The sequence below is a fragment of the Pleuronectes platessa genome, chromosome 14, assembly GCF_947347685.1.
Source record: "Pleuronectes platessa chromosome 14, fPlePla1.1, whole genome shotgun sequence".
Lineage (NCBI taxonomy): Eukaryota > Metazoa > Chordata > Actinopteri > Pleuronectiformes > Pleuronectidae > Pleuronectes > Pleuronectes platessa.
Genome location: NC_070639.1, coordinates 2707854 through 2732591, shown reverse-complemented (window position 1 = coordinate 2732591; position 24738 = coordinate 2707854). Strand labels below are relative to the sequence as shown.

General features: G+C 38.6%; 1 protein-coding gene across 1 annotated transcript in view; it reads right to left on the bottom strand.

Annotated features, from left to right (window-relative positions):
* gpr39 (G protein-coupled receptor 39) overlaps positions 1-16512 on the bottom strand; it is a 28452-nt gene extending 11940 nt beyond the window's left edge. The window contains exon 1 of the mRNA XM_053440135.1: positions 15385-16512. Within this exon, the coding sequence (XP_053296110.1) occupies positions 15385-16168 (784 nt within the window). The 5' untranslated portion in view covers positions 16169-16512. The remainder of the gene's footprint in view (positions 1-15384) is intronic.
* Between the last annotated feature and the right edge of the window lie 8226 nt (positions 16513-24738).

Here is a 24738-nt window from a genome sequence, read left to right as displayed (position 1 = left end):
CAAATAGGACACTAAAGATGTCACCTAGATGGAAGATGCAGCAGGTTACTGATTAGCTGCCTTTTTTTTATAAGTGCTAGTAGTGTGATCAAGATCAAGTATGAAAGGGGGTGGGAGTGGGGGCAAAATGTCACATTTGCTCGTTGATCACAGTCTGGGCGTTCATCTGGAAAGTTGTCACTGAGTTATCACGATTCAGGAATGTCACCGCATAGACAAGAATATGCGGCTGAAGTTGTGAAAGGGCATTAAGAATATTTGAAGCACTCACATGTTGTTGATGTTGATGATGATGATGATAAGGGTTCAAAGGCCTTCTACTTTTTAGTCAGTTTATTGTTATTATTTGTTGTCTGAATGATGCATTGAGCGCAAAACATTAAACCTGGTCCAATAACTTTGTGACAAATTCCGTCCGATAGTTGTCCGATAGCTTTGTAATTAAGGCCTAAGGCCTCATTTTGTAGGGCCACGCCCCTCACACCATGACTCGGAAATCAACATAAAAGTCCTGCTCAATGCATTCAAAACATAAGCCATAACACTCCAATGTGATGGACTTACCTTCATTTTGATAAAGAAAAACATTAGGTGCAAAGGTTGCATCAAGTGTGTTGGTGTCTTAATTCATTTTCAATCTTTTGAAGTTAAATGTCACAAGGGGCAAGACTTAAAAGGAAAATGGGCATCACTCATCATAATTCTTAATAAATACCTTCAGTCTATCTCTAGGAAGAAGAGCTATCAATGAGTGTCGAGGTCGAACCCACATGGGGCAGCACAAAGCCTGTTGGTCAAAATCTCACCAAACCTGAGGCTAACTGTAAGTTAGGTTTCACCTCTTTTTTTTCTTTTTTTTTTAAGTTGGGGATTTTAGATACATTATTTGGCAAAAGGATAATGCAGTCATCATCTACTCACAACTATGCTGATGGAGGGGTGGATGAAGTGTATTCCACAAAACACTTAAGGAGTTTCAGGGGTAAACAGCATTTGAGCAAAATCCAAAGTATGGAGATATTTTCTGTTTGCTTTTTCTGTTTTTTTTTTTTACTGAAAAGGCTGACCACCAAAATACTGCCATTAACTGGAAACTAGTAAATCTTGGCACCTGAAAAGTCTGGGTTTAAAATCTGAATTTCATAGATATTCAACAGCACGAGCAGAGCGCCTCTAAAGAATAGTTTGCAGCTGTTGCAGCATGTTCACCTCCTTCACTAAGAAAAAAGAAGTGTCTGCTCCAGAAGTACCACACTACTTCATTGCTATAGACTGTATAAACCTTCACATGAATGCAGGGCTTTTGAAAATGACATAACTCATTGAGGAACTTTTCAAAAAGAGGGCATCAGCACATCATTGATGGTGATCATTTCTGTGAGTGGAAACGCCTCTGTTAATTCAACTGGAATAATCAAGAGTATTGAAATAATTCCTAAGCATATGAAGACTGAATCTCGTCAGTGGCTGCAAGTTCTGTATGACCATCTAGATTGTATATTGCTTTAAGCATATGTGAGATCTGTAAAGCTAACAAATCATAAGCATGACGGAGACGAACAATGTGTGATGAAATTCAGATTTTCAAGATCAGGAGAAAGTTTAGGAGTGCAACCAGCTTCACCTATTTGCTGCATGATTCTGGATCATTTTCACTCTCAGAAGCTGTTTATCTTAGTCTATAACAGTATGATATTTACTGTGATGAAAATCATTGTTGACATCTGTACAAAGACTATAGAATTGTCTTTATTTGAATCTAAGGTATTTCTTGTCAATGGATTTATCTTTCTGTACCTGTGTACATGACCAGTGAAGACCGAAGCTGTAATAAATCAATAAATAATAACAAAATTAAAAGTACGAGTACAACACACACACATACACAAACACACCGTTGGGAGATAAAATAGCAAAAGAGAGGAAAAACGGAGTAATTCTAAATTAGGTATTATATAAATAAAAGTTTTTCTGTTTTGTGAAAAATGTGTTAACATACAAGATAAACCAACTCTGCTCTAAGAAAGAAAAGGGGTAAAAAGAGAAAATCTATCTCATGCAGAGCAATGAGATGAGTAAATAATCTAGCAGCTGACTTATTGATCCAGCTAGATTTTCTCCTCAAACATTGGATGAAGTTGTACTGAGAGTCTATCCTGTGAATAATAAGCAACTTGTGATGACTGCAAACATTTACAAAGCCTGTGACAGTGCGTATAAATATACCTTGAACCCACACAAAAGACAGACAATGACATAGTCAGTCTGAGGATGGGGTAGTTTCTCCAGTTTGTTGTTGGGCCAGTAAAGGATTTGTAGCTGCTGGTGGTAGTTTTTGGCCTAATTTTGTTTGTATGCAGATGACGTGGTCATTATTTCTACCTGCCTTGTCTGCAACATCTGTTGAGTAAAAGTTCTCAATATGGTGCGGCTTGGCTCTCACAAATGAAACAGTCCTGATAAGTTGAATGATATAATAATTAAATGTAAAAAGGACAGAATATATTTTCTGATTGAAGGTACTCTGGAAGTGGAGGTCATAATCTTAGCCTTGGCTGATAGAGTATTTATTGACTGTGTCGTAAATGATGTGCTAATAGTAACACCCTTTGCACTTTGCACTTGTACTCTCATGTGCTAATCTAATGTTAGTCCCTGGCTGCTCAGGGCTCAATGTCTGCCCTGTATCCAAATCAACAATAGTTCAAGGAGTTGAATCAATCAGCAGAGACCTACTATCACTTACAGTGATGTTTTTAGGATGTTCATATGCTAAAAGATTATGATGCTGCTGCTCATATTCTTCAGCATCAATGTTAGTAATAGATGTATTGATGGATAAATAATGCAATAGTTGATAAAGTAGTGATTCCTGCAAAGCTTTGAACTGCATGATTGTATTCTGATGCAAGTGTAAAGGTGTATTACATATTTACTTGAGGCATGATTCCATGCAAAGTCAATATTGAAGAGAAGTGACTGAACACTGCTGTTGGTAGCTCTCACCGAGCAAAGATCAGACTGCAGACTATTTTTCAAATTGGGCAAAATGTACACAGATCCTGGGTCTGTTCACAAGACTAAAGGAGAGAGAACAACACTAGAAAGCAGTTCTGAGTTCAGTTAGAGTCTGAGCGTGTGAGCAACCACTCTAACATACACAATGGAAAACACACATTTTTCTAGATAGCTTCAGCTAACCTGTTGAACTCACTGTTTATATCTCTCTGTCGTGTCTCAACACTTTATTTGTCCACTTTCACATAACTAACTGATAGTAGCGATGACATGTGAGGCTTGTTTCTCATTCTTGACATATAGTGGATTCCATTTTCTGTTTGATTGGTTGGTGTAGATTCATCTATGGAGTTTATGTACTAACATTTTGAATAAAAATATTTAGTGATATCGACAGATTCCGGTGTCGATGTGCTGAGAACAAAAACCAAGGACCTCTGCAGCTGAATTAATATGTTACGCCCGACCTCTGCCTGCTGCTCCACCCCTCGCCTGAACATGCAGGAGACGTCCATGTTGTTGTGAACACGTTTGAGCGGAGAATCTCCAGCTGTGTTGTTCATGTGTGAAAGATAAACAAAGTTTAGAGTAAATTGTGTGGACACATGGGCCGTGTGTGTACATTGTGACATTTGAGTCAGGCCTATATGTTTACAATCTGAGGATGGTTCTGAAATTGTTCTCAATGATTCACCAAACTCAAAAAACATTACTTGTGAGGCGAAATATAGGATAGGTGTGAGACCGAGACAAATCAGGAAAGTGTTCTGGACACCAGTTTCAAGGGCTGCAGGAAATTATTCAGTTCTCAGTAACACTTTCCGTGAATTTCAGTACTTTCTATGAATTTGAATAAAACGCCACATTCCCTATCACCTCATCTCATACAAGTCTGCATAAATCACACTAATGCTGGGGAGGAATCCAGACTCATAGATATTGGTCTTATCCCAATTAAAGGGATGTCATAACAGTAATTCAATTATTGGGTGAGCAGAGTAACAAAGACCTCTCTGAACACAATGTCTCTGTTTCCCCTTTTTGAAATCAATCAACTGTGAGAAAACAACTTGCCAAGGGCACAGTAGCTGACTTTGGGGACTAGTCTTTTTTTCCTTTCTTCACTGTTCAGCGCAGAGCAGTGTTACCTCCCTGCTTTATGCTATAGTACTGAAACAATTGCACAATGGAGCCATCTTAAATTCGCCTTTATCCGTATATGGAAGGATAACAGATAAAAGAAAAGAAGAAATAAGAACAGCAGTCAGGTAAGCACCACCTTTGTCTCTTGAAAAATACATTCTCTGAAAATGACAATGATGTCAAAAGAAACTATAAGTTTGAATGTGTTTTTTTTTGTAACAGCTCCATAACGCAATGACGGATGGTATGTAGCCTAGTTTACATTTGGATTTATTGACATATACCACATACATTACACATACATTTATTGACCTACACCACATACATTCCTTTGACCTCTTTATTACACTCTGTAGAACAGTCAACACTTTGTACCACACATCCCAGCTCCCTGTTTCAATTCACACACACACAAAGTAGAACACCAACAGCAGATAATGAGCAGACCTAGGCCTAAAATCTCTCCCCCACAACACACTAAGGCAGCTGCTTTGAGGCAGGAACATTATGACCTCTGGGAACCACGACAACGGAGTGCACGTACGATATCTTCATCACGTGACATTCCAAGAGGATGAGGCACTGCCCCGTCTAGATGCAGCGGCCTCCATCTAGTTTTGACCAATCCAAGAAGAACCCCTGTCACGCCCAATATATCAATATATAACCTATGTGCGCACTCTGTTTAAGCGCCTCTTTTCCTTTGCAACCTCCTGTGTAGAACTAGAGACCCATGCATGTTCAATTGCTGGACACCACGTTTTCCTGACCTGTGACCTCTGAATAAACTTGCTTAATTTCAACTTGAGAACGACGACTCCTCTCCTTTGATTTCCACCCGCAACAGATCCAACTGAAATTGACCTTCACAGTCCTGGCTGAAAAGACACTGAGTAAATGCATATTATTTTAATCCTCTGTCACACATTGACCCGCTATCAGCACTAATACAATCCCAAGCACTGATCTCCAGGAAGGTTCATTAAACATTTACCATGGTTGGATTTGCTGCTGCCTTGGTGCAGCTTATTTGTTATATCTGTGTCCATTTAAAACGATACAGTGCCTTCTAACCTCTGTGTACATTTATCTCATTACAGATTCTGTTATCAAAGGTGAACAAGCAGCTAAAACCAGCTGTAGTAACCTCCTGCTCACAACCTCTGATTTATGGCCTCAAACACACTTGGTATTAACATGTAGTTTTTATGATCTGATATCAAGTGCACAGCTCTGAGTGTGCGTTCACACCTGGCATTAATATGTGGCCCAACATGTGTCTCTTGATCGGATCTCTGATTGTATCTCCCTTCCCTGCCCCATATGCAGATAAACACGCATATCATTTGGCTAGCAAAGATGTAGTGCAAGATAGGAAGCAGCAAGGAAAAGAAGAAGAAATCATAAAACACAAAAAACACACTCAAGGCAGAACAAATTGCTTCTGTTGTTGTTGTTGCCTGTTGCTACAGTTTAAATGAGGCCTCCGGCGCTGGTTTGTGTACGTATTCTGCTTACACTGAAGATATCAGTTGAGTAGGAAGTCCTTCAATGTGACAGGACCATATTCAGGTTCACACTGCTATAAGAATGTGGACACATGTGGCCCGGACCCCCTCCGATTGTGGTCTGGCTTTGTATTGATTGCTATCCAGCTGAGGTTGTTCTTTTCTGTTCAGTCTATTATATTTTATTATATTGCTGGGCAATATTAACCTCTTACATCTAAAAGCCTGTTTGTCCGAGTGGTGACAGATTGTGTTAACATGATAAAGTGAAACAATTTGGATAATACCTACATTCCGAATTAGTTATGACACAGCAGTATAGCCTCATAAGTTTAAACAGTTAGTACAAAGGTCAAAACATACAAATTAGAGTGAGTATAAAAAACTAATTCAACTGTAACTTTTTACACTGAAATAACAGGGGATCACAGAGACTCCTGGAAGTTATTGCTCCCAGCAAATAAATAGTATAACACATAAGCTCTGATAGAAAAGGTGAATTGTCTTTTTTTTGTACATGGGACATATCAGTTAGCTTTATATATTTTGTTACATGCTTGTCTGTTTTCTGATTTGATATCTATAGATTATACAAATTTACTTGAGAGTGGTTCTACTCATCTATCTCCCTACCCAAATGAAGCAAGCATACTTTCCAATTAAAGGGATATGATGGATGGTCCATCTCTGCTTCAGACTTTTAAAGCTGCTAAAATTGGAGTTGCGGATTTATTCTCTGTTACCACTGAGTGAAACCCCTCGTAAAGTCCTGTTATCTTAAGTGATTTATCTTATCTTAGTATGAGCTACAGCATTGAAAAGTTTTAATTGTTTTTTTAAAAAGCACTCTGTCATTAATGTCAAATCCAGTGATAAATTGCAACTAAATAAATTGATAACCGCATAAACATATATAAGTATGCATTTATTAATGTATACTCCTAGGCTAGAAGCACCCTACTTCATCATGTAGATATTGTTACCACAGAAAGAAAAAAAATTACAAATTTATCCCTCAATGATAATGACATTAATGCCTCCTGCATTAAGTTGCTTACTTGACGTTATAGCAGCTGGTTTTGACTGAGGGACAGCCCCTTGAAGCGCTGCGTCCCACAACATGAACCATAAAACTCTGATAAACCTGTTGTGATTTGTGGAGACAAAAGTAGGTGGACAGTGAATACTCAGTCTCAAGATCTGTTATGTTGACAGCAACTATTCACACTATTGTAAGGTGATAATAAGTGAACATTTTCTGAACAGCTTCTTTCAGTGGCTCAAACCTGATCACATCATCCAAACATCTGTTTGCATTTAATGCCAAATGGAGGCATGCTGATGTGTATCAGTGAGTATTATGGTGTATGAGTAAACATCCTCAGAGTATAAGTTGTGATTTTCCCTCCGAGCACTGCCAGTCACCCGCTCAGCCAACAGCAGGATGCCTCCCAGGCGGTTCGGTGAGTGCAGACTGCCACTCACATGGAGACTTGCCTTTAGCTATTTTGACTGCCAAGGGGCCAAAGGGCTCTGGAGCTTATTGCTGAACTATGCAGCTGTCACTCATTGTGGAGTAGATGCTGGGAGACAATGGAGGGCTCGAGAGAGGGAATGGAGAGGCACATTCATCATCCATCCCACAGAGCCTCAACAAATCCTCCCAGATGTGTGTTTTATATTTTACCGTAAAGAGGTTTGGAAGACGCCACCCAGGCAGAATAAACAGGCCGACAGTGAATCAGAATCTGTACTCAAACACTATAAAGAGGCTCCGTCGATCAGAAGGAGAGAGGTTCTTGGGTAGCAGTTAGGCTGTCACAGGGGTTTCTGAGATAAGGACCAGGTCTGGCAAATTGTTGGAAAGAGGCTGATGGAAGAGGGTACGACAACGTAAGACCTGGAAAAATATTAAAGGCTTAATGAGATTCTCTTCCTCTCTTATGCCATCGGTTTATTAGCTCCACCAAGGAGTTTATATTTTCACTGTATCTGTTTGTCTATTTGGTTTTTTGTTTTTTTATTTTTAATGAGAACAACACAAAAACTACAAAACACTGAACTTGGTGGAGGGCTTGCAGATTGGCATGGGAAGATACTTTTAAATCTATGTGCCTATGCAAATTCAATGAGGTCTTCAGACAACTACTATACAACCATGTGTAGGATTGATTGGGGAAAGTGCTTTACTGTCATTCTACCTTTCCATGCAATTCCATCTCTGTTCTTGTCATGTTACAAAATGTTATGTCTTTGCGAATTTCTCGTTGTTTTTTTGGCAACTTTATTTTGACCTTTTTTTAAACAAAGATTCGTTCAAGCATACTAATAGCATAGCAGCATTATGAGAGGGCTTTACAATCCAGGAATTCCCCCCTTCATGTCTTTTTGGGGATTTTATCACACATGATAAAGATGGCTATGTCTGATTAAGAATGTAAATCACTAAGTTTCGGTTAAAGAGTGTTCTCGTTGGTAATCCTAAAAAAGAATTATTCGCACTCTGAAAAAATGTAAGCAAAATACATTCCAACCCAAGATTTACGCCACTTAAACACAGACTGCTATAAAAAGGCGACTTTGCTGTGAGTTGCTTGCTAACTTCTGGCTATCGCCTCTGCTACAGTGGTGTATGTCTCTCCAACTTGTGAAGACTCAGTATAAGACAGTCATGTGCTGTAAAAGCATGGGCAGTGTGAGCGCAGGCAGGCAGGTAAGTCGAGTTTGTGAAAGACTGGTATGCCAGCCAATCACTTAATTCGGTCCAAATGCAATAATTGGTTGCGTTTATTACAGTCCTGTGAGGCCGACAGACACAGGCTTTCTTTCATTGCTTTCGGGAGACTTTATTTGATATCGATGACCATTGGGACGGAAAGGGGATTTCAACAAATAAGATAAAAAAGTGTTTCAGAAACAACCCTACCTTTAAAGCCTGTCTTGGTTCTGAGTTGCTCTTATTTATTGAGCTCTTACTATTGATTTCCACCTCATGCTCAGTTGGGAAAGATGAAGCTTAGATGAACAGCCCATAAAAGAGGTTTTATTTCTCAAGACATTTACTTCAGGCAAAGATCACAATGAATACACCAGCAAGCTTTAGGATTGAGATTTCCTCAGAGACCTTTGCTCATGGGTATCATTTTAGGACATGATCATCAAGTTTTTCTCTGCTGTCTACTGTTTATGTCAATAACGTTTTTCTGTGAATTGTTTTTGAAATGTACTTTATGCAGATTGAGACGCATTTATTTTGTCCGAGTGTGAATATCAGAAATCCACATTGAAAATGTCAAATAACTTAGGTCTAACACAGAAGATTTTTAAATAAAGCTCAGGAATTTACTCAACACTAATCTTGAATCAAAGGGTTGACAAATTACAACAGCGTTTGCGGTTCATTTGTTTTCTTAAGCATCTGAGAACCCATTCCTTCTTTCTTTCTCTTCAGTTTTGGCGATTACTCTTATCTGAAATGGGGTGAAAGAGTTATAGGTTACAGGCCAAAGGATGAAGGCAGCCAAACACAATTAATATTCACTTCACAAATGCTGTGTCACAGTGACTGAAAGTAATCTAAAGCAATTAACCTTCTGTCCTAGACGTGATGTGCTGGCAACTTAATAAGAATGTTCTCTGCTTTTAATTACTCTCTATAGTTGCAGAGCCCAACCAAGATTTGAGTTGTCTCAAGGTAAAGCCGACGCTGGCAAGACCCACGGCCACTTGAAAGATAACTGAGGTCAGTGTGCACAACAGGAGCCACTGCTTTTAAAGTAGGAATCAGTGGAACTCAATGTGTCCAAGAGATACTCTATAAAGTGCCAGCAATACCACTGTTAAGTTAATGAAAACATTTTTAAATTAAGGCAAGAATCTTGAAAGCACTAGAATGGAAAAGCCCAGGCTTTTCAGGCATTTCAAATGTTTGCAATAGCAACACTTAAAAATATTTAATTTTTTCTTCAGTGTAAAAATCTTGGACACCTAAACACAACTAAATGCAAAAAAGACTTCCTTCCAACAACATTTAATAAACATGTTTATAGGATGATGTCTTTTGTACCAGTTAAAGAATTTCATATAGTTTACAAAACTGAACTGAGCTGGTATATTTAGAAGAAAAAAATACACAACAAAACAGTGAACAATTTTGATGTAGTCATTCAAGTGCATTAACAGAATGTTCATCAACCATTTGTCACAAACAGTTTAAGTAAGGTGATGACTTTCTTGATAAAACAGAAAATACTAGTCATGAAAAAAGAAATCACCCTGAGCTCGTAATACACCTCCTGAGCTAATGACCACATCTTCCTCTTATTATCTCTGTCTCACATTCACGCTGTTTTAATCTTGACTGTCGGTCCTGATAAGGCTTGAACCGGGGAAACAATTAAACAAGAAAGGGAAAAGTGTGAGTGAGTGTGAGAGAGGCACCCCTATGCAATGTCCATTGTATAGAAGTTGGTGGACAGTATAGTTTCTATTACATCATTTACAGCACACTGGGGAAGAAGTTCGTGACAGTTGGTGCTGCGACTGCTGCGATGTTATCAGTGCTGCTTGGTTGCTGGATTATTTACTTGTGGGGCCGCTTGGAGAATCACAGCTTTCAAGTTTTCTTGTGTTGATACTGTTCTTAATCCCATGCGATCTATATGATCAAGGAACTCATCTTCATCATCACCAACTAGAGGCTCTTGCAAAGCAGTGGACAAGAGATCCTGCTCAGGCTGACTATGATAAAACATCATGAAGTCATCAGGGAGGCTTGAGTGAGCCGAGAAGGAAATATATATGGTCCTTAAATCCCTTGACCAATATTCTACCAACAGATCTCCATTCTGCCTCTTGCCATTTTGGGGATAGCGATGGCACCCTTACATCTGCAACCTCTGCTGCACAGTCTAAAAATTCTGTCCTGAAGGCAGCATAAACGTCCCTTGACACACCATCCACATCAGCGCCAATTTCATCAGTCGTATCTCACAGAGCAGCTTATCATGGATCATCCTTGAATTGGGTAATCAGTTCATCTAAGAGATTCACTCTGTGAAGTTCCACAGTCACATGCAAAAGTTCATTAGAATGACTTGGTGGGCCAGCAGGTACTTTCTCAGAATGAATAGGAGTTGAGGTGTAGATGTTAGTGTTAATTTGTGCCTCTTCTTTTCGAAAGATAGCCTCAAAAGGGACCGTCACATCAAAAACGCCTAAAAATGGTTCACCTTGCATAGGACAAAAAATGACTTCCCATGTGTTGCACAAAGACGTGAGATCAAAAATCTCAACAGCAGTAGAGACAAACTCTGACATATTGGTGGTGTCTGCAATTCACTGTCTAGATATTTCTGTGTCAGCTGCTCAACAGTTTATTTTGTGTTTTTCTGTTGCTTGTCTGACCCTCTTGCATTTCTGTGAACATGAATTCTCTACTGATCAGATGCTCTGTGAACAGGCAAGATCTTAACATCACAATTTGATGTGTCTTATAGAGTTCTCCCACACTAATACCGTCATCAAGGTATGCTTCCTGAAAGTCAACAATATCGTGACTAGACTCCTCCCACTTTGCCTTTCTCGATTTGTCATTTGGGAAAAATAGTCTCTTAGCATGTGACAGAATGTCTTTCTTTGTGTTCCCCAATATACTGTCACTTTTAATTGTTTTTGTGCTGGACATTAACCGTCTCTGTTGCAGAGTGACGTATTAACACTTTATATTCATCCTACCTGGTTTATCTGCAGTGATTATGGAATGGCTGGGGTAGCTGTGACTCAGGAGCTGGAGCGAGTTGTTCATTAATCTGAAGGTCAGTGTGATCCTGGCTCCACCAGTCTGCATGTCCAAGTATGCATATTGGGTAAATTCATGTATAAATGTAATCTATTTATAGTGTTACACTAACAAGTTAACACAGATTTTAAGCCTATATTATATTATCAGTGTTGCTTTGTTGGATGATTATCTACATTTTGAAATTATATTTGCGTTGTATAAGGAGAGGAAGTTGACTGTTTTTTTTAGGTCAAAGGGGCATTCAAATTAAGGAAAATTAGCTATTAGAAGCTCTCTGCAGTGAACTCGTGGACGTATACAGACAATCACTGGGTTTCATTTACACTGAAGAAAAGCTGATGAATGTGATCATTCTCTAAACTGCTCTGCAGTTAAACACAGCATGATGTCTCACTGGATACCCTAACGCTGAAGTTTTATTGAAATGTCTGTGTGTTCAGATTTGAGTAAGTTTTGACTCTGAGAACGAAATGTTTTTTTACATACATTGTGGCAAACAGGCATTAGGTTTTTTTTATACTTCAACTGCCTTCAACGAGCTTTGCCAGAGCCACTGCTGCAGTTGAACATAAAAAGCACTATTTGTTATTATTATTATTATTGTTATTATTGTTATTATTATTATTATACTATACCCTGGGGTTTTGCCAATTCACTGTAAAGTAAGTATACTCGCTGAGGTTTCTCTGTTGCATCTGTAGTCAAGATGCACTTCTGAAACCCTTGAGTATTGCCCGACAGAAAGTTATAAACAACACAAGAGTAACATTTACTTACAAGTATGTGTTTCATTGACCTTGTGCCTCTGTCAGCAGACAGACTGGTTTTTAAATGGCTCAACTGAGGATATGAGACTGAGCTGTAAATATACACAGTGAATTCCAGGCCTGTGATTCACTTGTGAGTAGGACTTGATATGAAATAAATATTAAACTGATTCAACATTACATCATAAATGACTTATTCAAAGACTGGTGTGTGTGTGTACTTGTACAGATATCTGATATGATATCAATACATTGTTGATTGTCCTCACTAAGACAGATGAACAAACATGTTTGTGTATCTGTGTGCGTGCATGTATCAGTAAACACCCAGGATGTGTGACGATGGCACCCTGTGGGATGCAGAGAAGTGATGCAACCGACTCAAACTAATGCTTGTTTCCCAAGTTGACTTTGACTGTTTGTGGTTTCATGAATTAAACATCAGGTCATTACATTTAGATCATATTTATGATCAAAATCAATGTAAATCACAGTCATCTGTTGACTGAGTCCAGTGCCTTTGTACCAAAACAAAGAAATCTCACTATTGTATGTTGCTATGGTTCCAGTTCAGATATGTCATATGTGACAAATCTGCACCTGTTTGTCAACTGCAGATAGCAGCTTGGATGCACTGTGGATAAAAGGTATTAAAAAGCTGCAGGGGTCTTTTTATTCTTCAGCATGACCTTTCTCTTTTGCAAAGGTACCCATCTGCGATTAGAGGCAGATATTATTTATAAATATATATATATATATATATATATATAATCCCCGACATATCTAACCCTAACCCCTTTTTTGTAAAAATAAATGAAATCATACTTTTATTTTATTATTACTGTATTATATATACTGTCTAAATCTTTATCGCTTCTTCTTACTACTGAACTACCTATATATATTTCTTTAATACTTTTTTTTGTATATGGATTTAGCCAGTTTTTCAGACCTTGTACTGAATAAAAGCTGTGACAATAAACATTTTGAATCTGAAAAGACTGTAAAACAGCTTTACATCAGAAATGAAATTCATCGTCCAGTCTGCCTGAAGCGTGTGACTGTGTCTGTGAATGTCTGTAAATGAGAGGGCTACTTAAGAACATGCAGGATATATTAACATTACCATCTTTTTGGTGTGTGTGTGTGTGTGTGTGTGTGTGTGTTATTCATCTTTTAAATTTGTTTAGGGAGCAGAACTTTCTTGTTTTAGTGAACATGTTGGCAAACAACTTCCTATTTACCCCTTTTCCTTCTGACAAGTCCTGACTAAAACATTTTTAGTTTTTGGCTGGTAAATTGTCCTCTTTTTTTCACCAGCTATTTGGTAACTGTGTTCCTGGGCAGATGGTGCGCAGTAAGTGATGTTGAAATTCTTCTTTGACAACCAAACCAGGTTGTTAAGAGCATTTAGAGTGAACCTGAACAGTGCAGGTACAGGTCGAAAATCAAACAGTGACCTGAAAGACACTGAAAGCTCCACAGAGCTGAGAGGAACAGTACATTTGGGTTTTGCACTTCAGTACAGTCGTAATATATCAAATATAATTCACTGATAATATAAGTGATATATATTTTAGTAGCTTTGAAGAAGTGTTTTGTAAACAAGAAGAATTACTTTGTTATCAATCTAGTGTACTAATTCCACTAAAATCTGTCTGTATGTGGAAAGCATATCTCATAAACAGTTCATCCCATTGGCTTCACACTTACAATGTGTATGGTTAGACATCCTGGGAAGTGCAGTGCAGAGGTTGGTGTGATTTGTATATGTAATACATTCAATATTTATAACATTTTAATTATCAGCGCTCTATAGCAGGATTAAGAACAGCAGAAGCTGCTAACTGGGTCAAACCGTGGGTCAAAACCACCGCCAGATCATTTGATAATTTGATTTCATTTTATTACATCGGACTGAGAAACAGACACACTGGCAATAATATTAATAGAATTACTTCCTCTTTGGCAATTTGTCAACAAAGTGAAAGCATGTTTCCTTTGTTACAGCAGTGCTTTATATCTACCTGAATTACAGAGCTGTTATTATGAAAAGTTGTATATTTGGGTCTGAACACTGTGTTGTTTGCTTAACAGACCTCAGAAGATGTAATGTATGAAAAAATAACACCTGCTCAGTAAATAATTCAAACTAATAATAAGAAACCCCACACGAACAGTAATACAACTGATTATGTTTCATTTTAGGAAAAACATTGAAATACTCACTGCAGATAAACCAGATATGATGAATGAAACTTTTTCTAACCTGATTGCATCATAGACTGTTAATATAAAGCTCTGCATGCAAACTGAAAAAAGAAAAGAGTGAAGGTGTATTTTACAACAGGAGGACTCACTAAAGATAAGGAAGAATTCTGACGAATACTAGACTTGAAAAACAGCCTATTCTAAACAGGCAGGTTTAGAGCAGGTACTGCACTGGTTGCTTAAAAGAACAGCACAACATAAGGTACAAAATGTGTTCATATCACACAGCTTGCTTCCCCAGTTTCTGGAACTTAGCTCCTGTGTTTCGGTCTATGACCAGTTTTCTGCATGGCTGCTGTATGTTTTGGTGTATCTCTTATCTATTGCAAATAGGGCATATCATGTGTGAATATCTATGCTTTCCTCGACTCTTGTGTTGAATGTTACCCGATGCTCAGTTTTTTGTGACTGGACAGCTGCATGATTCAATCATATGTCCACAGTTAAGGTTAAACATGATTCAAAAAAACTAAAGAAGCAGTGACAATCATAAACTGGTTTATCTGCTCTGTTCCTGTCAGTTCACACCCTAAACAAAAGCAGCCTCAGCACCAGTGAGTAGGTTTAAGTGAACAGTGACAGTATAAACACAGCCTGGACTTGACCTCATCACTATCACTCTTGGTGCAGAGTCAATGTGGTATTTTCACTCTGTAAATAGCTGAAGAGTTTGTCTGACATTTCCAAACATCCCTGGCAGTGATGGTAATAAAATAACATTACGCAGACACACACACCATGCACCAAGAGGATCATTTGCTAACATTTCTGTTAAATCATTTCAGACATTTCCACTTTTTCAGAGGCCCTTAGATCCCAAATCAAATTAGTTCCGAGACCGTTCACACTAAACAAAAAAGGAACAACAACTTACCAAGAAAAAGGATGGTTTGCTTCCTCGCCATCTTGACCTTTGAACTTTCATGCTTGGATGGTCTTTGTATTCCATTGGGCTCTCCGTCTATTGAACCCATAGGTTTCTGGAGGACAATGATCATGGCTCGGCACATGAAGGCCACGCAGATCAACACGACCATGTAGACGATGAACGCCCCAAAAATACTAACTCTGTACATCACCCAGCGCTCCCTAAGATTGGTGCAGAACGTCAGATTTTGGACGGGCGTATCTTCTCGGACAGGAATGTGGCCCTGAGTTCCTGTGGCAACCAGCAATGGGAGGGCCACGAGCACGGACACCAGCCAAGCAAAGGTGATTAAGGCAGAGGTACGTTTCCCGCCCAGGGCTTTGAAGCGAAATGGGTGACAGATAGCCACATAGCGTTCAAAGCTAAGCGTGGCTACGTTTAGAATGGTGGCATAGCTGCATGCCTCGAACAAGAAGTTGTAGATCTTACAGGACGCGTTGCCCGATGCGGAGCTGAATGGGAACCAGATGGCAAAGTAGAGCTCCACAGGCATGCCTATGAGGAGCACCAACAAATCAGAGCAGGCCAGACTAACCATGTGGTTGGTCACATTCTTCTGTAGGTAACCATTTCGCTTCAGCACCTGTGTCACTCTGATAGTGACTGAATTACCCACAATACCTGTCACTAGGATGAGACTGTAAAAGATCGTCATGAAGATTTTGACGGGGTAGTTTGGTTCAAGTTCTCTCCAGTCCTTCTCATCGGTTATCTCAATTTCCTCATCCATGGTTCAGGTGGTGAGCTGTGATTTCCCAGGTATAGATTTTGTCCCTTAGCTTATCAGGTTTGATGGGCGCTGTCGTTGCGATTAGAGCCAAGATCCAGAGGTGAGCAGTTCTTCAATCAAGATGTGTATACTTAAGACTTGTCCGCTAAAATGGATGTACCGTCACAGTCGAAAATACAAAACTTCCCCTGATCCTGGTCCATCTGCTCCTATTTTGCATGGTCATCTCGGATGACCAAGAGGCTAAGACTACCTCGTTCAAAGTCTGGCAGTTTCATCTCAGTCTGAGCAAAGTATGAGTCAACATTCAACTCCCACATATGTCCTCCCTCCTCTGAGGGCAGGGCAGTTAAACATTAAACACCACCACAGGCAGCATGAGTGCTGAGGCCTGGTTTCACTTCTTATCATCAGGACTAATGTGCCTCCCTTTCAAGAAATAATTTGTTTTACTTAAAGGTACAGTTGAGATTAGAAACAGGGTTAAATGGTGCCGCAAAAAACAAATTACTCATTTGGAAAAAGTACATCTAACTGAATAAGATTTACAACCCAGTTGTTTATAAGAACAAATACATATGAAACACAATCTAGCGAGAGCATTGATCAGATGCATCAAGAAGAATTTCTGAAGGCGCTCCTTTGCTGGGAATTTTCAAATCAAAATATCTTCACATGGCACAATGACTTTTGTCCAGAAAAAAAAAAAGATATAAATAATAAGTCAAAATCAAATAAGTCAAAATCAGTCAAAGTGAAGTAAAATGATCATTTATGCAAAAAAAAATATTATGGGTACCTAAATTAAATCAAAACCAATTCTGAATTAGTCAATCGACACAGATGTTGCAATGTTATTATAAATATTATCAATACATTTAAATGGTTAGGGTTAAGGTTGGGGTCCTATGTTTTTAGGTCATGCACCGAGATCAAATTGTGAAAGTTTGTTGGATGTTGGAGAGCAAAAGGTGATCATGTGCTGCTTTTTTCCAGGTTGATAAAAAATATTGTAAATGCTAAATTGTAAAATTGCTTTAAGTAACTGTAACAAAAATTACAGTGAAGAGAAGTTACCAGAGTGTTTAGTGAATACAAATCATGGGAGTTGATTGTTTTAATGAAATGGTTCATTGAAAGACAATAATGAATAGTAATCTATTTTACAACAATTTATTCAAATTACAGAAATTAGATGGTGTTACTTCACCGGAAATAAGTTGTTGTTCAACATTTTCTGTTACATTTTTTTAGAGTAGGACTTTTGAAAATCATTTTGAGGTGTTTTGAAGAAGATCAGGCAATGAATGCTTTTAATATAAAATGTAACAAGCACAGCTCTATAAGTGAGAGGAGAATCCATCAGGTAGTGCATGACAATAAGCTAATCATGTCCTTCCAATATAAAAATTACAGAACTTAAAAAAACAATGATACTTTTTTAATTTTGATCATCAGTTTCAGTTATGCTGCACAGGCAAGCTGAACAAGGAAGTGGCTATGCAATATAATGATTAACGCAGTAGACATGTGAACAATACTCTTCACATTCTCAGGTTGGTGTTAGCTGAGAATAAACGGATGAGCATTCATAGCAAGAAAATAAATCTGTCACAGTAGAGGTAGAGGAAAAAGATTTGAAAAATCTTTTAAATTAAGCCATGGAAAAGAACAACATTATGATTCTACCTTCTGTTGAACGAGTCATGGCAGAAAATCAGTTTGGCTGCTGATAACACTCTTGAAAGCTGAATAGCAGACTCATAAGCTGTCCTTACTCTGGATATAAATATAAATAATAAGTCAAAATCAAATAAGTCAAAATCAGTCAGTCAAAGTGAAGTAAAATGATCATTAATGCAAAAACATATATTCAGGGTACCTAAATTAAATCAAAACCAATTGTGAATTAGTCAATCCACACAGATGCTGCAATGCTATTATAAATATTATCAATACATTTAAATGGTTAGGGTTAGGGTTGGGGTCCTATGTTTTTAGGTCATGTACCGAGATCAAATTGTGAAAGTTTGTTGGATGTTGGAGAGCAAAAGTTGATCATGTGCTGCTTTTTTCCAGGTTGATAAAAAGTATTGTAAATGATAAATTAAAAAAAAGTTTGGTTGCTGATAACACACCTGTAAGCTGAATAGCAGACTCATGAGCTGTACTTACTCTGGAGATTGTGTTACAAGAACACATAGCAGTGGTCATGTTGGATGCTGGGTAGAGAACACCTCATGCTGCCTCCTGACCCCTGTGACTGAGGGGGCAGAGCAGTCATCTTTGAACCAGCAGGTCAGTAGTTCTATCCCAGCTCTTCAGCATCACGTGTTCTGGGTGAATGTAAAGCATGTTGAGTGGTCATCAAGACTAGATAAGCACTTTATAATTACCGACCATTTATTTACCATCCTCCTGTCCAAGGACATAAAGAAGGTGTGCCATGGTATAGGTGATGATCTGAATGTTATTTCTGGTATTTTTTGAATACCAGAAACTTGGCATTCTTGACCAACTTGACTTTTCATATTGCACAGGAGGATCCTCAAGAGAACTTCCCTTTAGTGTGGATCGGGTTGCGGGACATGGTGCAGAAAGATACAGTGGCAAAATCAAGCCTTCTGAATTAACTGAAGGCATCTGGAAACAAACAACAGCACTGCCTCCTGGAACACTGACCAGGGAGGACAGGACTGTGTTGTCCAAGTCAAAATTGTACTAGAGGACTGGTTAAACGCCTGGAATTACATTCATTGTCATGCTGGATATCTCTACCTGTGTGAGACCATGGCTCATAGTTTGTACTGCATAGCTTGTATATAACGATGGACCATGTGTCTCCACTTCAACACAGATAAGCATTCTCTTGAAAACACATTGCAAGAAAAAACTCAACCCTGGGAATATAAAACCTTATGAAAGAGCTTAACAGGCGATTGCAGGTGCTTCTAAACACCAAGAATCAAATCTGGCATTGAGGTTGTATAATTGTAATACAGATATCAAGTGTTTTATCATTAGTTGAGAGTTGATATTATTATTACACATTTGAAGAAAATTAAAAATAATGTCATGAATCATATTTTTATGGTGAAGACACGGTATATTAGAAAATAGTGAAGATTAATAGTGTTCGGTTTTTGCTAATATGTGCTTGCTTCAGCCAAGAAAGGGAGTGGTGAAACCTTGGCTTCTTCAACCATAGATATATATGTCTTCAACCCTCTTTTAGAGCTCATCTACAAACAGGTTCATGCCCAGGGACGGTAATCCTCTTGTTTCCTAGTAATGCATGGCTGCCATCTTGTGGCATATATAACTAACTGCGTGTAGTTGATTTGCTCAAAAATAAACCAACAACCTAAATAACAAGAAAGAAATTCCGGGATCTGCCACCTGATCCAGATACACACCAAAATTGTATGGGTTTTTCCCTGACCCTTAATACATCAGTCCACAGAGTTTCCTGGTAATCTGTCCGTTAGTTTGTGTGTAATGCTGCTAATTATCAGACAGATGCAGATGAAAACATAACATCCTTGGCAAAACAAAATTAGCAGTCAGCTACACAATGCTTTATATGTGCCGATGAGAGAAGGGACAGTCATTTTTTCCCCCTATTGTATTAAATTAGGGATGCACCGATATATCGGCCGAACATCGGTAGCGGCCGATATTCGCCTCGTTTACTGATATCGGCTTATCGGTAATAAACTTGACTTTCACCGATATCATTGGCCGATGTTCATATTTGTGGTAAAACCGCTGGGCACGTGCCGCGGCTGAGGGAGCAGTCGCTCCGTCGCCCTCCTCTCCGCGCCGCCGGAGGCTCAGTGTGCGGCACCGGGAGGTCCTCATCCGGTGGCACCTCACGGCGCCGGCGCGGAAGGCGGGCCGTTGGAGGGGACCGGGTACGCGGTCAGCGGCGGCCACTCTGGACGCGTGTCGGCGCCTAGCAGCTGACTGAGAACTGGTGCGGACCAGGGGAATCCGACTGTTTAATTAAAACAAGCATCGCGAAGGGCCACGGTGGGTGTTGACGCGATGTGATTTCTGCCCGACACTAAAAACAGGTAAAACTGAGGAGGGCTTGTTAAGTTATCTTGACTCACGCAGTGTAACTTGGCGTAAAAAGTATGAGCGTAGCGTCTGTTTAAGTACTTTATTCTCATGTGCACCGGCTCTATTCATCCGTCTCATGCACAGGTAACAAGGGAATTGACAACATACGTCATACACACAGAAGCCGTAACACATCTAATAAACGGGCAATACTGCTACCGTAAATCAATGAGAAGAGCGTTCTCTATAATGACCCTAACCCTAACCCTAACCCATGCTGTTTTAAATTATCCTTGTGGTATTTTGACCAAAATATGTTACAGACATTTCATTAAGATCCCAAGGAACCATTTCAACTTGCGGTAAAATGGGCCTAATATGTCTCTGTTAAATAAAGTTTAGTTAAATCAGAGATTGTTTCATTAATCTGATTCAATTTGTGCTCATTAAAAGATAAGAGTGATGAATAGTGCTTTTTAAATAATGATTTAATTATTTTTCTGGCACAAAAGGGTGAATGAATAACAACAAAAAGAAAATAAACAAATATCGGTATCGGCTATCGGCCAGATTGTTATTTTAAATATCGGTATTGGTATCGGCCAAGAATTTCCATATCGGTGCATCCCTATATTAAATAGTATTATTCAGTATGAGTTTCATAAATCGTTGTTGAATAAGTCTTTACCTAATTTCTAGTATTCTAGATTTCTGAATGTATTAAATCATACATATAGTGCTAGAAAACATAAATAACTGGCCACATGTTTCATAGTGAACCAGCCCAGGGTTGAAAAGCAAGGTGTCACTCTTTGATGCTACATGCTCTTTACCTCAAGTCACAGATCACTGCAGACAATGTGAAAACATCTCACAAAGTTATCAAAAGTGTACACAACCACACATTTCATACATGATAGTCCATGCATAACAGACAGAGCTGAACATCCCAATACATATTGCAAAAAAATATCAGGAATGACCCCTTGGCGTGTTTCAGAAAACAGTTTCAGGAAAAACTTTAAGTCAGTTGCCTGAGATGATGGAAACTCACAGGCATGTTGTCCTCCAGTAAACCCGAGTTTCTCCTCCTCACTAACTGAAGCCTTCATACTGAAGGAGGTGATCTTTTTAGTCAGCAACACAAATTGCTTAAATTCATCACCTCATATAGAGACAAATATCCTCCATTTTAATGCCTTCTTTATTTCCTCTAAGTTAAAATGTAGTACAATATATTTTTATGTTCAATAAAGAAAAGAAAAAAAAAAACCTTCAGCAACTATCCCACTTTTTACTGATGCTCCACCAGTTGTATTTTATTTCTTATATCATACATTTCTTATATCATACAGCCATGTCCTCAACTTGGATGTTTTTTCTCCCTCGTTGTAATTTCAAGTATCCCTAAACAGGCCTCTCTGCCGTTTCCATCTGTGACAACGTCTTCATTATCCTTCTGTTATTAACAATATCAATTGTAGTGTTCTACACTAACACGTTATGAAAAATCTGTGGAGCAGAGCATTACCATTTGCATGAAAAATAAAACACGCAATGATAGGACCTCACCAGGAAGCCGGAATACAGTCTGGATCATGAATTCTCAAGATAAAAGCCCACAGATGGTGAGAGCAAAAAAACTTATTGCATGTCACAAAAATAAAATCTGCCACAAACACGAACCCAGAATCTGATACGCACACACACACTCTGCTCACGTTTCTCTCTGTCTCTCTCTCACATACAAACTCAGCTGACGTTTCTGACCCGCTAAAGTTTAATCATGACGCAACAATATCAACTAGGCTTGCAGGTGATCCAGTGTCTGTGTCAAGGCTCCCTCTGTATGACTTCTGTTCCTAATGTGCACCACATAAGATCACAGACAGTTCTCATGACAGTGTCAAGGTCCTCCTGTCACCACTGTTCCATAAGAAATACACACAGACATGGCATGTACAGTTTCACATTATCAAGATTCACTTAAACCACCATTTCCCACACTGGTAGCTATACAATCAATTTCAATAGATACGGGTCAAAATACGAGTTTTAAACCTATTATTAAATGGTATTTAATAATGTCATTCATACATTATTATTATTTCAACTGCAAATCAAATATAGTCTCAAAATATCTTTATGAGTTTGAGTAAACTTCCATCATCAGTAGATGTTTCAATCACGATAGCTTAGATTTGAATTTTAAGCTGATTTTGAATCCACTGTTGCTAGGGTAAAATGGACAACAGGACTAATCTGAGTGGACTTCTTCAACAGAAGAACGCTAATTGGCTGTTACCTTTTTGACTGTGCTATAAATACTGTACTTCAACTTTGCTCCTCCTCTCTGATCTTGTCTGAGGTAAGGGATTTCTAACTCGTTTGAGGTCTGTTTTTAGCCAGCATGCTAACCTTTACAGTTCTGGCTCATAATTTAAGTTTGAAATTAAACTACCCTGAAATATGAAGTAGGCTGTGTTACCTGCTGCTGTTAAATGTTGATTTAAATGTTGATTGCTTTCAAGACATGTGGGAATATTGTTGCTGGCTACTCTTATTTTGCTCCTGTGGTCACATTGTTTTACTATAACCACTAAAGTTATATATGTGTGCTTGGCGGAGTCTTGGGATTCTCACAATGTTTTTATTTCACAGATAGGATTTCTAGTTTTTGTATTAGAGCGAGATGTTCGAGGGCTGCGCTCAGCTTAAATTTGTCCCTTCCCCAGGTGCAAGGAGTTATTAGTTTCCATGGCAACGTGATACACACACAGAGAGCAGGAGGGGAAGTGGCAGTTGACTGCAATTCTAAATATGAGTTATTTTTTTCTCAAGTGAATGCATTACGCTTCAGTTGTATAGTGCCGAATCATAACATACAGTACATTGTCTCAATGCTCTTTACATAGTAAGGTCTCAACCTTACAATATTATAGAGAAACCCAAAAGTAATTCAATTCAGGGTTTCCCAAACACCTCTGCATGGTATATAGATCAACAACTATGCCCGTTTGCCATCTTGTGGTGGATAGATAACTGCATGGAGGTAACTGGTTCTGTTTGTGTGAAATGAAGAGTGTGAACATGCTTTTAAGGCTGCTAAGTCTCTCCTCTGCAGTGCTCCTCTGCTGGCGGTGCCTGGCTTTTCTCAGGCTTTACAGCTTGAGGTGGATGCCAGCTCCAGGGAAGCTGGTGCGGTGTTGTTACAGGACAGTTGTGCGGATGTGTGCAACCCTGTATGCTACTTCTCAGCCAAATCAAGGATATATTAGCCATGCTCCTTGCCCTATAACATTTTTAAGTGACAGTGACAGTCTACACCGATCATAACCCTCTTGTTTTTCTAGCTACGATGTATAACAGCAACCAACGCTTGATGCGTTGGGCACTCCTGGCAAAGAGCCTCAACATAAATATCAAGCATAAGAGAGGAGCAGACAATGTGGTAGCCGAGGCGCTGTCCTGTGGGTGAGACCATGCCAATTGTGAAGATGTTGTGTAATGATTGGTAGTGATGGTATGTGAACTATGTGAACAGTTAAAGGGGAGGGGTTTGTTCTTATGGGAGGGGGTTTACGTGCCATGTTTCGCTCTGTCTCTTATTTCCCCTTCAATTTTGGGATGGGCAATTTGTGTTCACATTTATTAAAAACAATACTGGTTTTCCTTGAAACCATTTTTTTTGTTTTTCTGCCCGGTTTATTTTCTAATTTCTGTCCCTCATGCCCTAGATGTTTTAGGGACGTAACTTGCTTTTGCTGTCTCAGTTTGGACTTTGAACAACAGCAACTGTACTGTATTCAATATGATAATTTTATGATAGGGAAGCAATGTGTTCCTGACCTTGTACTGGGTCTACCTGCTCTGCAATTGTTAAAATTTAACGACATAAGTTAGAAGGCAAACATCTACCTGTGCCAAATTTTGGTCACGTAGGCACAATCAGTCATTTGAATAATCCCAATATTCTCATATAATCTAAAATTATGACATTTACTTGATTATTACTTTCTCAATAGAAAAAGGCATAGAGAATAAAGGCGTAATTTACAATAATATTTATTGAGTTGATACTCGTATTTGTATCAAAACATTAATTATAACAACAAACAGACCACAAAATAAAATGTCTTTAGAGAAAATATAATATTTTAGCAAGCACATGTTTAAACCACACTAGTGAATTGGAATGCATAGGTTTCGTAAAATATTGAGCTTCTGTTCATCCATGAAAAAACAAAAAAAGCTTAGATAGACTGTCAGTAAATTAGCAGAATTGTAATCACTTAGAAAACATGCCTATAATTTAGTAGAATATGTTGTATATATAATAAACATATACATAACTTGTATGTTTGTGTATTCTTCAGTGTGAACAGTACCAGTAGCTTACACACAGCATTTCAGAAACTGTACTCAGTAAAACAGTCTACAAATGTGATGAGTCCTACTCCTTCCTGAGCACCTTACCTCTATGTATTTATTTAAATGAGGTAAAG